The sequence below is a fragment of the Neodiprion virginianus genome, chromosome 3, assembly GCF_021901495.1.
Source record: "Neodiprion virginianus isolate iyNeoVirg1 chromosome 3, iyNeoVirg1.1, whole genome shotgun sequence".
Taxonomy (NCBI): Eukaryota; Metazoa; Arthropoda; class Insecta; order Hymenoptera; family Diprionidae; genus Neodiprion; species Neodiprion virginianus.
This window is the reverse complement of record NC_060879.1, coordinates 17,446,094-17,461,214: the sequence shown is the minus strand read 5'-3', so window position 1 is coordinate 17,461,214 and position 15,121 is coordinate 17,446,094. Positions and strand designations below refer to the sequence as shown.

At 34.9% G+C, this 15,121-nt stretch overlaps 1 protein-coding gene across 2 annotated transcripts; it reads left to right on the top strand.

Moving 5' to 3' along the window:
• Positions 1-964: 964 nt before the first annotated feature.
• LOC124301465 (kielin/chordin-like protein) lies at positions 965-13,851 on the top strand. 2 transcript variants are annotated; one of them, XM_046756553.1, is made up of 7 exons: positions 966-1,121; positions 9,397-9,637; positions 9,754-9,857; positions 11,934-12,053; positions 12,361-12,510; positions 13,108-13,179; positions 13,519-13,851. In XM_046756553.1, exons 1-7 carry the CDS (start codon positions 1,043-1,045, stop codon positions 13,689-13,691), a joined length of 939 nt encoding a protein of 312 aa, XP_046612509.1. In that variant the 5' UTR covers positions 966-1,042; the 3' UTR covers positions 13,692-13,851. The 2 variants fall into 2 exon arrangements, with proteins under 2 accessions (XP_046612510.1, XP_046612509.1); XM_046756554.1 differs by lacking the exon at positions 13,108-13,179 and having other exon boundaries at positions 965-1,121.
• The last annotated feature ends 1,270 nt before the right edge of the window (positions 13,852-15,121 follow it).

The following is a 15,121-nucleotide window of genomic DNA, read 5'->3' as shown; positions in this document are numbered from 1 at the left end:
GAAACTGGAATTAATTTGCCACAGGTGCACAAATACATCCTTAATGACGGATATGCGACCGTCTTCCAGTCACACCCTCAGTAAGGATACGTGCGCAATTTCAAATTCTCAATTTCATGTTCAAAACAATAACTCTTGACACACTCTGAAACAATTAGTGGTTAATCTAAAGTTTTCAGTTGCAAATTTATTTTTGATCTGACGTCACTTGTTGTTGCGTAAGACGCGAGTAAACCGAATAGACAAACTCGGTTTCGAAATTGGAAAAAAATCTTAAGAAATTTGATAGAGCTTCATTCACTTAATTCGAGAAAGAAAAAACTAGGGGGTAAAGATGAGTGCTAGTTTTGCGAAATTTCTCATCCCTTCGTTAATGAAAATTGTTGACAACGAATAAAAAACAACAAAATAAAGTAACGTCCAATATTAGTTATAAATGAATGAGAAAACGGTATGAAATTTAACACAAGTCATAACAATAACATTTCATTTTATTACTAACAATTTATTTGATCGCTGGATCAAATCGATTCTGAAAACAATTGTCAAAAATATTCTAAGTGATTGCGAGTATATAAAAATTTCAGATTCCCATTTACGGACGTTTCGGAGATAATCACTGTATTTTATTTTTCACGAGAGGACAGCAAACATGAAGATAAGTCGAAATTCACCATATAAATTTCCTGCCTAAGGCTAATACACTTTTTTGCTCACTAAAGTGATGAAAAATTAAAATGGGTCAAATCGTAAATAGTCGAAGTAGGAGGTTGCTCAACTTGGGATGGAATGCCCCATTGGTAATAATTGTTTTGGTTCACGTTATCTACAGTCAGTAATATGTTCAATAGGTCGCTTTACAGCGCATACGTCTATAATGGAAACTTTTTTTACGAGAGATAGTTATCCCCGCTTCGAAGCTGTATTTTTAATATTCCCTACTCCAGTAGTTTGTTCGCAGACTATATAACAGACAGAGTTCCACAGTTAGGTAACATACGTTACTCAGAACTTGTCAACAATTTCTTGCTAAGCAGTTACGATGGTCAACCCGCAATATATCTATACTATAATTTACTTATACGTGTGTATAATATTCAATGATTTCTCTGCTGATGGAGGTAAGTCATAATACTCCAGCGTGCCTGAAAACCGTGATTAACCAAGGTGATGCGATTTTATAAATACGAGTGACGATTGCGAATGATCACCAACTTTTGTACACATCCTGGTTATTCAGGTTTCTTGGCATACATTATTATTCTATTCTTGCCTGATGGTTTTTTCTGGGGAACACTGTACACGGCAGAAATTTTGATAATGCCCACGAAATTATGATCAAGGAGACAAAATTTATATTCGCGTTGAACGACATTTTTAGTGGATCAGATTGATTTTAATGGAATTTTAATGACAATATAGACCGGAATTATGTTATATTATGAAAAGCAATCCGTGAGATTCAGAGTACAACCTTTGTTAGTAATGGGTGAATACGTAGCGTATTCAAAAAAGAAGTGTGAAACGTAGAACATCATTCTTCATGGAATATGTTTGTTCACTAATTAATAATTCACGTGGTATGCAGAATATTAAAAGATTATTTTTTTTTTTTTTTGTATAATAATATCTGCAATGTCGGTAATAGTGGAATTGGAATAGGTGGTACATCACGATTTGTCAAGGATTTTACGTGTTATCCATGCATCTAAATATGTTCAACTATAAAAATGATGTCGAGAATATGTTTGTGAACAAATCGTATAATTTTTACCACCTTCGGAAACATTTATTGTGTGGACGATAACGCTGATTATCATATGGCTGAATCCAACTCAAATCATGCAGGCCAGCGGAGGTCATATTCCATAATTGCTTGTAACTGTAGCATGTTATTCTTTGCCAAAAATAAGCGGACATGTATATTTTATTATTACGCAAATAAATTTTTCATGCCCGATAACGATTTTTTCAATGCATAATTTTCGAAAATAACCGCCAATTTCGCAATCTTGGAGCTTATCTAAAAATTCTTTTTTTCGAGTAGCTGGAATCTTACACCTCGTCGAATCGGATATCAAAATCCGAAAATCTGCAACATTGCAATAAATATAGCAATTTGAAAAAAAGGCGTTCTTCTGAGAAAGCCCTGTTTAGATTTATTTGAAGATTTAACATGTTGTGGTAGGGAGTATACGCTATTACCCTATGAATGCCAACAACGATTTTTTTTTATTTTTCGAAATATTGATTTTTTTAATTAATTTTATTTGGCAGCAGCATTGACATTGTTAGATACGCTCCTAAATGGTATAAGGTAAGATAATAAAAAGGCCTACTCCATTGGATGTAATTCAATCCATCATTTCCCTGCAGATGCGAATTGCTGCGAAAATAACATAATATCAGTTTTTGAATTTCCTAGAAGCTCTTTTCAATCGATTCACTACTTCACTACTACAATCACATCGCTTGTGAAATTTATTTTTCATGCCGAATATTTTTGAACAAACACGAGAGTCTTACACTCGATTGCTACAATTATTTTATTGCATCATTCTTTCCGATTCTGAAAAATGAAACATTAGTTCTTATTGTTTTCTTTGTGATTTGATCGTAATTTTGATTATGAATTCGATCATGTGAAATAATTGGAACAACTTAATGTAGGAATCTCGTGTTTGTTCAAAAATATTCGGGACGAAAAATAAATTTGACTTGCGATCTCAAGTAGCGAATCGATTGAAAGAAGCTTCTACGAATTTAAAAAAACTGATATTATATTATTTTCGCAGCAATTCGCATCTGCAGGGAAATGATGAATAAGATCATATTCAATGGAGAAGGCCTTCTTATTCCTTATACGACTCAGGAGCGTATCTCACCATGTTAATACGGTGAAAAGTTTTGATTTTTATTAACAGACATATTTCTGTTAACAACCAAAGATTCATTTATGGGTACCTGTTTCATAGTATCTTTAAAACGATTTTAAGAAAAGCTGGAGCACTAGTAGGTCGTAAATTTTCAGCAGGGAGAAACTAATTCAAGTGTATCATAGTAGTGATATGAATAGCACAGGTTTTGTAACAGAAGTTTTAGTTAATTTTAGAATTTAAAATTTAAAAAAATCATTCGTGAATGTAACTTCAGGGTGATGGTTGTATTGGTAACTGACACCACAAGTCTTAGCATTTTCATTCTTAAAAAGCACTGCAGTCTATTTTATTTTACGCGTATGAATCGGCAAGGAATTTCTTCTTTGAGATTCATGCCTACAATTTCAATTATACGGTAAAACAGATTTCGTTAACTCTAAATGCAGAAAAAAATTCGTAAAATGAAATAACGGTGCTAAGTAGTTTGAGTCTCCGCGCTCGTACAATAGCCATTTTTCGTCCACCAACCAATAAGTAGACTACAAAGCTTGCGCCTGCGCAGCGCGTCGCTGAGCCTGACAGGTTTCACCGTTTTCTAGCAGGATACTAATAAACAGAAATGTGAGGGATGACGGTGCAGTCCACCTCACAAACTGCTGCTAGTACACCTGATTGTCCTCGAATCAAAGAAATACGAATATTTCGTTGAATTTCAAAAAGCTAGAGTACATATGATTAACAGGTATTTATCAATTGAACGTAGCTCACGTATCCTATGGCCGTGCCACTCTAAAAATTTGAGTTCCCTACTGAAAAAATCTCAGCACGAAAAACTCGGAAGTGAGTCAAATTTTGCTGGCGCATGGAAAAAGCGGTTTTTTTTTTTACTGGAACACAGGGTTTTGGGATTGATTTTTCCATAATTTATCAAGAAATGGATAACACATTAATAACGGTGAAAATTTTTCCCATAAGATATTTATATTTTTGTAATTTTTTTTATCTCTGTAACGATAGGAAAATAATTCGTGTTCAACCCTCAATTAGGTCGAAATAACAAACTTGGATGTGACATTTTTTGCGAAAGGTAAGGCCTAGAAATTTGAAACTTGGTAAACTCTTCATCTTAGTACACACTGTAAAACGTAAAAATTTCAGATTTATCGCCTTTTTGACGTCCGATTTATCCTACGAATTCAGTATTACGATTTTTAGGATCGCTGAATCCAAATCTGAACTGAGATTTTCAAAATTCAAAATCACGAATTCAATATGGTGGACTCAAATTCGAAATTCGCGACCGAAAACATCTGAAGATACAAATTTTTATCGAAATCCACCTACTTTTCAAATTTTTTCCTACCATATTGGATTCGCAATTGTAAATTTTTAAATCCGATTTCAGATTCGGAATCGGCGACCTCAAAAACGATGATTTACCAAATTACGTTCAAATCGACGTAGTCGAAACATACTTTTTTCAAATGCCCAAATATGTGTTATGGGACAAAAGTGGCACGACTTTTTTCTGCCCATATGTGTGTCACTGACAATCAAGGAGTTAATTTCCCATAATAATGTGAAGGCAAATTATTATTTCGCATCGGTTTATCCACAATCTTGGAAGTTCATTTATAAATAAATAATGATAACGGACCACGTGTGACCATTGACCCTTGATAAACAATACGTAGAAACATGAACTGATAGTGAAGTTAAAAATTGAAGTTATTAGACATACTCGGTCCAGGAAATTCACTAGTTTTATGAAAACGCACGGAAAAACTACATTTCTTCACCATATTCTCCACGACTGTAGAGATATATCTGAATTATCTGAGAATTTTCGTCTACATCGATCACTCATAATCAGACTCAAGAGTCAAATTTTTATGAATCAGCTCCTACGTAAAACGCACAAAAATAATACATTGTTAATCAAAAATAATCTGTTAAAAATGAAAATTTTAATCAAGAACTATTAAAACTGCAGAGAACACGTTCAGGAAGTCGCACAAGAAACTTGAATCGCTCTGTCTGCATCATTTGTGAGTAATCAACCCAATGTAGGCAGATGTGTCAGTTCTCTGATTCCGCGGAGCGTAGCTGCGTAGTGTGGCTGGTGGGAAAAGCTGACTTGCGCTCGAAATCGGTACTATTCCCAACAGCGGTGAAGCAGCGAACCTCCTTATGCCCATTAAAAGCAATCCACACGTGAAATGGTATATTGTGTTACTAGTGCGGAAAGTGAGCTATGTCCGATGAGTGTAAAGCTTCCACCGTGAGCCACACTGGCGAGTGCTGCAATGGCACGAGTACTATAATCCAGTAGTCCGTGGACATTTTGACGTCAGATCTTATTCACTGTGATATTCACAGAATCGGTTACTTGAACCGAGTGTGAACGTTGCGCTCTGTTGCAATAAGCATATAGCTTTAGGCTATATGTCTATTATATGTAATTCATTTTAAGACTAATCTGATATCCAGTTTTTTACCTATTATTAATGATAATAAAAACTACTTACGCCCAGCAAGAGGGACTATAAATAAACAATGTAAGTTCGGAAGGATATATCGTTAAATATTATTCCGTTAAGGGGTTACATTCGGTCACAACTTTTCAAATATCGATTTTATTCCTTGCACAGTATAGTAGCTACAATATCTTTTAGGAATATTGGTGCGCAGAGCCGATGTCAAATTTGCAAAAATTGAAATAGTTACGAGCACTTGAGTGAAACAACGTAACGGTGTGCGCGTCAATAATGCCAAGTTCAAGGCTAGAAAGTTCAGATCGTGAGAAAGCTGCGAATGCGGCAGAAGACTGTCCATATATCCCAGAAATAGCCGATTGAAGGTAAGAGAAATTCCCGTTTCGTCTGATACAAGATTAGCCTCAAAGCCGAGGTTAAAACTTCGAATGCGTTGACTGAACGCGTTTATCTCGCAACTTCATTTCCCGAAAGATGGTCGTGACTCTTCAACGCTTTTTTTAACCACTAAATAAACTGTAGATATATGATAATAGTATGTATCCTAGTAGCGTTCAGAGGTAAGTCTGCCTACGGGCTGCAACTGCAGGTCTGACATCAGAATTTGAATTGCTCAAGATCTCGCCAGGTGGCAAAAAGTCACTGTCAGGCAAGATTTTTTATCGACTCTGTGGAAAGACTTCACACAGAGCCTTTTCAAATTTTTGCAATTCAAGACAAAGGTACTAGAGTAATCACTGTTCGAAGGTCAAATAAATCCATTTCTTATTTAAGGGGGTATTCTAGTGTAGAAATTTGAAAAAATCGATTTTTTTTTTTTTTATATTTTCAAAGCTTAACCTTTCAAGAATGTGTCCTTAAAAGGACAAGTCAAAATTTCAATTATTTTCAGAGATATAGCTATTTTAGTGACACGTCTTCAATACTGGCTCGGCTGGAACGAATTTTACTCGAAACTTTAAACGCGTTTTTCTCAAAACTACATTTTTCAAAACGGTTGACATGATTTCTCAAGTTCTATTGAACCGATTTACTTGAAATTTGGTGAGAATCTTCTCAATACATGTCTCTATCGCACGAACTATTATTATAACGAAATAATAATTTTTACTATTTTTAAAAAATTCAGAAACGTCCAAAAAAGTCAAAAAAAACGTATTATTTTTTCGGACAGCCGTAATTTGGCAAAAAAAAATTTTTTTTCGACTTTTTTTTAGTTAGTACGATAGCTGCATTTATGTAGATTAATAATCTTTTTTTTTTTTTTTCTGATTTTGAAAATGCTTGCAATCGTGACAACATTGGCGCGCCATTTTTTTTGTACCCCCCCACTTCAACAACTCATAGCACTTTCAATTTTGTATTTTTTGACTTGTTTTTTTTTTTTTCGTAATCGTGAAATAATAACAAACGCCTGATAAAAAAATGGATGGTAAAAATATTTTTTTGTTTTTTGTTTATAGCACTTCAAAAAACACCTCAAATTCATGCCTCTACACTAGAATACCCCCTTAACTCGTTAAAAATTCTCAGTTTTAACTGTTTTTCGAGGCTATGACCGGATGTAACCCCTTAAGAATTTATACATACGGAACGTTTGAGAGGTATACGAAGAGAAGCAAATAACAAAAGACAGGTTTGAAGATGAATAAAATATGTCGTCCGTTTCATTTTTTAATTTCTTCCACACTAAGGATTGTCCCGCCCTCTAGGCGTAAGAAATGACTTTTCTACATAAGGATGTATCTCATAGGAAATCCACGGTCTCTGACAGTCATTGAATGAGACTTAGCACGAGATCGGTCCACGGGCTCTTGGACTACTAGTGTGAATGCAGAACGAACCTAGGCGGAGCGTTGTAAACACACGATTCAGATATCGGCCATCCACACGTGTGATACAAGCTGTTTTTGCGAACACTTCCGAAGATTAGTTTGATTTGAGAAGTAGACGAATGTATGTCATATAATGATTCAAAAGAAATAGATCAACGGCAAGCAATATGGCTAGCGACACAGGCTCAGCTTCGTGAAACCTACCCTACTCAAAATGTCGGATGGATGAATCAGGTTTCATCGAAATATTATATGTTTTTTGTATTCGGTCTCTATAAGGACCAATTTCAACTATATTATACGATAGAGTCTTTATACAGACCAGACACAAAAACAGTATGCGATTTCGATAAGACCTGATCCATCCATCCAACATCTGAAGCAGGTTAATCTAAACACGCAAACTTCCGATTGAACTCAGCCCAATGACGTCATTGGCGGCGCGTAAAGGAACATGCGATGATAAAGCCCTGCGATGTAGAATTGAGAAGTTCAGTTCAGCACGTATGCGTTAGCGTCTTTTTGCCGGACTCCGCAGAAATGGGGCATTTTACGCACGTTCCAAAGGCTCCGCAAATTTCACTTTCTGAGCATACGTTGTAAAGCAAATACTTGTTCAAATTTCTACAGAGGCCTTACCCTTCAGTTCAAAAATCAAGCGCGATTGGTGACCATCTCCTTTACAATAGGCTTGGGTGAATTTCGACCGGACCACCCCCTAAATTAGCTCGAAAAAATTGGTACAAATCCATATCAATGCACATTGCACATCTTTTATTTCAACCTTAGACGCTCTTGTCAGAATGCTGAATTTCGATATTTCAAGTACATACTTATCTTTCCACTTTACTTGCGCTACGCATGAACCTATGCATAGTTTAGCATGGAACAACTGTTTGACAAAAAATTTATAGTTGTAGAAAACTAGTGGACACTGATGTTATTATTTTCTTACAATATTCGGGTCATGCTTGATGTAATCCGTAGCTTTTAGGCATTTTATGTCAGTTATGTATTATTAGAATCGAACTTTTTTCAATTTTACAAAATATTTTTACGCATTATTCATAAAAAAGAAAACGTTCATACAAGGCACACAAGTTTATTTATTCGATGCTGAACTCTAGTCCCGGGTGAAACGGAGCTGCTATGCGGGGCTCCAGGTTACCAGGTAGAACGGCTCCGTGACTCGCACTCGTGTTCGGCAGCCAATAATCTGTATATATTAGGGTGGTCCTTATTTGGGGTGTTGACGAATTCCGATAAGTGCGCCCCCTAGACACGTTTGAAATAAATTAAAAAAAATGTGTGCGAAAACGGAGCGCTACAGTCCAATTAGAAGACGTGCCTGTAAGCTCGTTTTGTTTTTCATTTGAATAACATGGGATTTTTAGACTACTTCAGTCATTATGTTTTTGAGTTGTCCCTATGAACGCAAAAAATTCTTTTTTCACATAAATCTGTTGTTCATGGGTACAACTACGCGTATATTTTTCCACAAGTCGTTATCACAACTTTTACGCCCCGCATCCCCCTGATATTATACACGACGGCAAATTGATCAACGTGAGAATACCTCTTTTTAGCCGCTTGGTGCTTGACAGTATTTCACCAATTAAAAGGCAGTCTTATTTACGCCATAAGTTTGTAAAAAAAAATAATTGTACATGTGGGAAAAAATATGTATTTCAATTAGTGTATTTAAAAACACATCGTTTATACTTTATACTTTTTTAAAAAGTAATAATTAAAATTAAAATGTTTTGATAGCCGTCTGTTTTTCTGGATCGGGAAAGATTTTACGATATTCCGAGATCCATGAACAACAGATTTATGTGAAAAAAGAATTTTTTGCGTTCATGGGGACAACTCAAAAACATAATGACTGAAGTAGTCTGAAAATCCCATGTTATTCAAATGAAAAACAAAACGAGCTTACAGGCACGTCTTCTAATTGGACTACAGCGCTCCGTTTTCGCACACATTTTTTTTAATTTATTTCAAACGTGTCTAGGGGGCGCACTTATCGGAATTCGTCAACACCCCAAATAAGGACCACCCTAGTATATATATATTTGCATATGACTAACATGTTCTAATTTCTTACCATGTAGATGTTGTATCATGAAGTATTTTTGAAGGCCCGAGACCCTGTTTCGTTGTGATTAAAAAATGTATTCATTTCAGCGTGTGATAAATCGAAGTGTAAGGGTCCACTCAAATATTACGAGGATATAAATTGCGTACCGACCTATGGAAGTGAGGACAGTTGTTGCCCCATCAAATACAATTGTCAAAATCTCGAAGGAAGATCCGGAGAAAAATGTTATTTCAAGGGACGCGTATACAACATGGGTGAAACACTCAGAGAAGAAGATGCAAAGGCATGTGATATTAATTGTGTCTGCGGGCCAAGTGTGTATGGCCGGTAAGTAGAATCGCATAATCAAGGCGATTGTTGTAGTAACTGAAGTGATCGATTCGGAAACTGTTTACTTGTACTAGTTTCAGGCGATATTTGATTCTCTAATATCATTCTTACAGCTCAAGGTTTAGTTGTGCCATAGTCGATTGTTTCCACCGACCGGAACCTGGATGTTATTTAAAACAATCGCTTAATCAATGCTGTCCCGGACCTGAAATATGCCGTAAGTAAATATTTTTGAAGCACAAAACATCGATACCGATACAAACATGAAAAAAAACAGATTAGACGTACAAAGTTCGACCATGAAGTATCTTTGGTATGATTATACACTAATAAGAGTGGTGGGAGTACAGCTTGGACGGTCTAAGATCATACCTATTTTTAGGAGTATTTTTAAAGAAAATAAAACACTTGGAGCAATTCGAGTTTCAGGGATTTATCACTTATAGTTTCAAAAACATTTCAGATTTTTTACACTGAAATTAATAACAAAATAGCGGCAAGGCGCATATAAGTACAGCGAATGACTCCGAATTCGAGAGCTTTTGCGGTGGCGCATCTCCTGACATCACTGTCCAACTTGTAACAGATAGAACATTGTTTTAGAGTTAAGAACAACTTTTCGGACGTTGGAAAAACTTTTTTTCCAAATATATGTATACAATCATGAACAAAGAATTTCATTTTTCGATCAAAAAATTGTGAAAAATTTGTATTGAATAATTTTCAAAGATCAAAATTCAAAAATCTAGCTACGAGCTTAAATCGATCGACAAGTTTCAAAGATTTTGTCAAAATTTCCAGATGATCGGATAAAAACCGACAAGTCTGCGCCACCGAATTGAAAACGTGGTAGTTCAGTGCTTATACGCGTCATGCCGCCATTTTGTTATTAATTTCAATGAAAAAATTCCAAAGTGTTCTTGAAATTATAAATAATAAATCCTTCGATCTCAAATTACTCTGGTGTTTTCATTTTATTTAAAAAAGAAACTCCTAAATATAGGTATGACTTTAAATGGCCCAATCTGCATCCCCCCCCCCGCGACTGCCTTAACTGTACAAAAACCATGTACGTTAGCAAACCATACAATCAACAGAGGACATCCCGGTGATATGACACGAATATATTTGAACCTTCAAGCGATTTTCGAGGAATAATTTGAATTTCGCCGCTAGATGGGGCAGAACTATCGTTGGGTGACCATTCGTTCTTGCGTTATAGCTTTGTCATTACATTCACGTCACATAAAAATGCACATTACCCCGAAATATCTCGAATGGCGATAATTTCCCGGAAGTTTACTTGAAATGTAATGTTTAGGACTGAGTTCGGATCCGATATCTAATCCTAATTTTGATTCCTCGTGAAAAATCCTTGATATTTTATTACCAATAATCTGATATTTAGGGGTCCCATCCTTTCCGATACACTCTGTACAAATTAGATGCATAAAAACACAATAAAAATTATGTTTTCCGACGTCATGTTGGCAGTAAACCGGAACTGTAGAGCCAACACTGAATCTTTATCTAGTTAGCTAACTCGAAATTGGTGAAAAATTGAAAAAGTGAAAGTAGTTTCATCGGTTCTTCAAAGAATTCAGTTGTTTTCAACTATATTAAGGTAAATGCCTATGTAAAATAATGAACGGACAAAAGCTTGTTCATGGCGATTTCGAACAAAATATGGTATAGTACTTTTTTACAACAGCTGCTCTGGAAGCTGACTTTTCGAGCGCTGTATGTCATCTCCGAAATACACAACAATCGCATACTTGACTATATGTGTTTCATAAACGCACATGTTCGGTTAAGTATCAGATAACTGCACAGATTCCACCTAAACTATACCACTATAGAAATGTAACCACACTAGTACAGTCTGTATTAAACTGACTCTATCTTATTCACTTTACTCGAAACTACTCAAACGCCATCTGATGCCGCTATAGTAATTTAAGTTTTAAAATTATTATATTCCTCTTGAATTCGACTTCCAGATCAGTTCTTGTAAAAAATATTGTATTCTACGTGTCGGATAAGTAGCAAATATGACAGTCGTGATTACTTATTCCACATGTAGCATAAATAACTATGGAAAATACGGTTTGAAATTACGAAATACATAATGAGATAGGAAAATTATTCGTAAGGCTCAAACTATGGAGACTGTCAATTCTTATTATACGAGAAAGCGGTAGAAAAATCTTACGATTTTACATACCAAACCTGCAGGTATCATGTAACTGTTCGGCTTAGTGACTAATTGATCGTGATAATTACTTTTTTGTAGCTGAACGTGACACCGATATCCCACGGTGTACAGTTGACGGAAAAACATACTTGGATGGTCAGCGATTCACGCCACAATCAGATCCAACATTAAATTGTGTTTGTTCTGGAGGATACGAAGGTTCGTAAAATAATTCAACTTACTTAAAAAATAAACGTGTTTAAGGATGATGGCTTACTCGGTATTTATAAATGAAAACTATAACTTTAGATATTAAGATAACTCTTTTTCTGAATTCATAAAACACTCTTTAATTTTGTATTTCGATGTTATTTGCATAATTATTTTACTGAATTGCCATTGTTAGCATTTCGTTATTCCTTATTGGGTCCAAGAGGTAAGATCAAATTTTAAATTTAGATGAAAATGTATGACCACTCAGCGCCCGATGTAAAAATTTTCTGTTGATAACGTATTTTTATTTCAGGAAAAAATGTTGAGCCATTCTGTAAACAACCGGAACCATTTAGTTGTGATGTAGAACTGCGTCAGTCTGATGATATATATAATAATTGTACTCCAGTATTTTACAGTTCGCAAAACCCAGCTACAGACTGTAATTTTTTTTCTAGGTGCCGTAAGTACGAAAAACAGGTTTTCAATGTACATGTTAACTCTGAAGCACAGTTTTTATTAACACTATCGTCTACTTTTCATCTGCTTCGTTGATAGAAGAAAAGTATTGGTTGAGGTCGAAAATCACTTTTTCTAATTTCAACGAATTTTTATGTTTTCGACCCTCTATAATCCGAAATTGAAGTTTTTAAAAAATGTCAGTCTGGATGTCAGTGTGTCGGTCTGCCGGACAAACCATCACGTTTATCTATTCCGTCTTATTACTTTTTCAGAATAAACGGTAATATTTTTCGTCATTATACATTTAATTAGAAAAAAATGTGGACATTTTTTTCTAATTTTCGTTCCAATAGTTTTCCGTATGGCAACCAACTCCTGTGCATTTCGAATTTTTCATTCACTGTTTTCGAGATTATCGCGGAAGTTTGTCGGACAGACCGACACCCTTTTCATGGTGATGAAAGGTATGGCATAAAAACTGGTTTTCCGACTTCTTTTAAGATAGTTGCATGATTTTGTCACTAAAATTACGACTAATCCGTGTCAGTCAGTACGCAGGTACATATAACAATCAATATAACGATTTTTGATATTTCAGAAAACCCAAATGATAAAGTAGTAAAACCAGAAGGTGCGACTGCAACTACTGGGGTTTCAAATTCGGGTGCAGGTAAATTTATAGATTAAATAAAAAAAATAAAATAAGAAATAGATAATGATACAGTTCCCCCTACCAATTTGTGTACACGAATTACTGACCTCGCCCAACCTCTAAATGTGTAACCACATTATATGGCCCGATTCGAATTTCTTTTCAAGTAGTGTATGTTTCTGAATTCCAATATATTGAATATGATGAAGCAGAAATTATTATTGCCGTGATTAATTTTATTGAAGTATCACATAGGATTACAATTTTTATTTGTGCCGCACCAAAAAGTCACATTTCTTCGTCCATAAAACTGAAATCTTGCAGAACTGTGTCACGATTACAATCATGTTTTTTTAGATTTCACCTGCAGATTTGGAAACTTGACAATGAACGTTGGAGATGAACTGAAGTCGGGAACAGATTATAGCTCAGTTTGCGTTAAATGCGTTTGCGAAGTACCGCCACTTCCCACGTGTCAACGACTCCCCGACAACGAATGTGACGTCGCTGCTCACCCTAACTTCGATTGATTTTTGCTGCAACTGAAGATGCGTGTTATTGTTGGTTATTCAGATGAAAACTGATGTTAAAGCTTTGCAAAAATATTGAAAATAGTGAAGCTGTAGTGCAAATGCTATCATTTATGGTTACCGATATTTCTTTACCAATAAAGTAAGTGATCAAATGAAATACCTGTATTACTTTCCACGTTCATTTCGTATGCTACTTTCGCACAGATACGTTGTCTAACTGAAGAAGTACACAGAGTCCGAAACGCTTTTCATATCAAACATACCCTATACCGGGACTTGTTTTAAGACATTGTGCAATTTGAATTTCTGAGATGCTGATACAGGCTTATCATCACGTGACTCGCTAAAATTATGAAAACAAGTTTACAGTTTCGTATTTGTATAATATTTGAAATGAACTATCACATTTTTTTTTTTTTTTTATGAAGGTGCACAATTCTAAGGTCATAGCTCTAATTATCTGTTCGGAGGTGTTGACCATAAAATTTTGTTGATTACTACAGAAGTTGACTATTGAAGGATGACATGAAATTTAATGAGGGGTTTTTGGTATTTTACCTGTATTTACGACGGATGTTTTTGGAAATTGTGATTGAAGACTATTATCACTAGAGGCAAACTTTGAGATTCGTGCATATTTGTTGGTAGAAATTCATAAAATAAATTAAATTGATAGTTTTTATGAACGTGTAACAAAATCATCAGTAGTCAACCATAATAAGACAAATATTAGAGAATTAATTTTTTTTCAAAGCTCTTTATTGCTGCATGAAGCTACAGCTAGTGACTAAATTTACCGCCCAAACGTGCTAAACTTTGTTCAAATAAAAGTGTACAGTATAACTCAATGTCCACAATTTTACAAAATTCTTAGAATTTGATAGAATTTATCCAAACTATCAATTTTAGACTTCATTGCTCTGTTCTAAAGACGCTACTGCGTACGTCCACTACTTTTACATACAGAAAAAGGATGTGTTTCTATGTAAATATGGTAATAAAGAATGGATGAAGAAACGTTTTTTGATATACCGAAATCTTATGTAATTCAACAGAAAAATTAATTAGAACAATAACACGGGCAATTGACTGAAAACAGATTCATTCGAATTGACAAAATATTTTTTCGTCATCTTAAAACGCGATGTTTGGTAAATTCAACAATTTTTTTTTATTTGTAGCTTCTAATTTCAGACATTGTTTAAAAATATCTAATATGTGTTTGAAAATGTTTCAAAAATAGATGCACTACTGTATAATGTATCTAATAACACGGATCAACAAAAAATTTTACCTAGACTTTAAAGTATTAGATTTCGATTCTTTAGTTCGTAATTAGACGAAAAAAAATATATAGCATGAAAAAGTTTGCTTTTGTATTTAGGAGACCGATTGAACGATATTTTTCAAAATCTGTGGTTTTAATT

What these genes read in the sequence shown, in the direction of transcription:
- LOC124301465 (XM_046756553.1), top strand. Translation starts at nt 1,043, where the DNA reads ATGGTCAACCCGCAATATATCTATACTATAATTTACTTATACGTGTGT. An exon ending in TGATTTCTCTGCTGATGGAG is followed by an intron (nt 1,122 to 9,396) that starts GTAAGTCATAAT and finishes TATTCATTTCAG; the next exon opens with CGTGTGATAAATCGAAGTGT. An exon ending in TCCCGGACCTGAAATATGCC is followed by an intron (nt 9,858 to 11,933) that starts GTAAGTAAATAT and finishes ACTTTTTTGTAG; the next exon opens with CTGAACGTGACACCGATATC.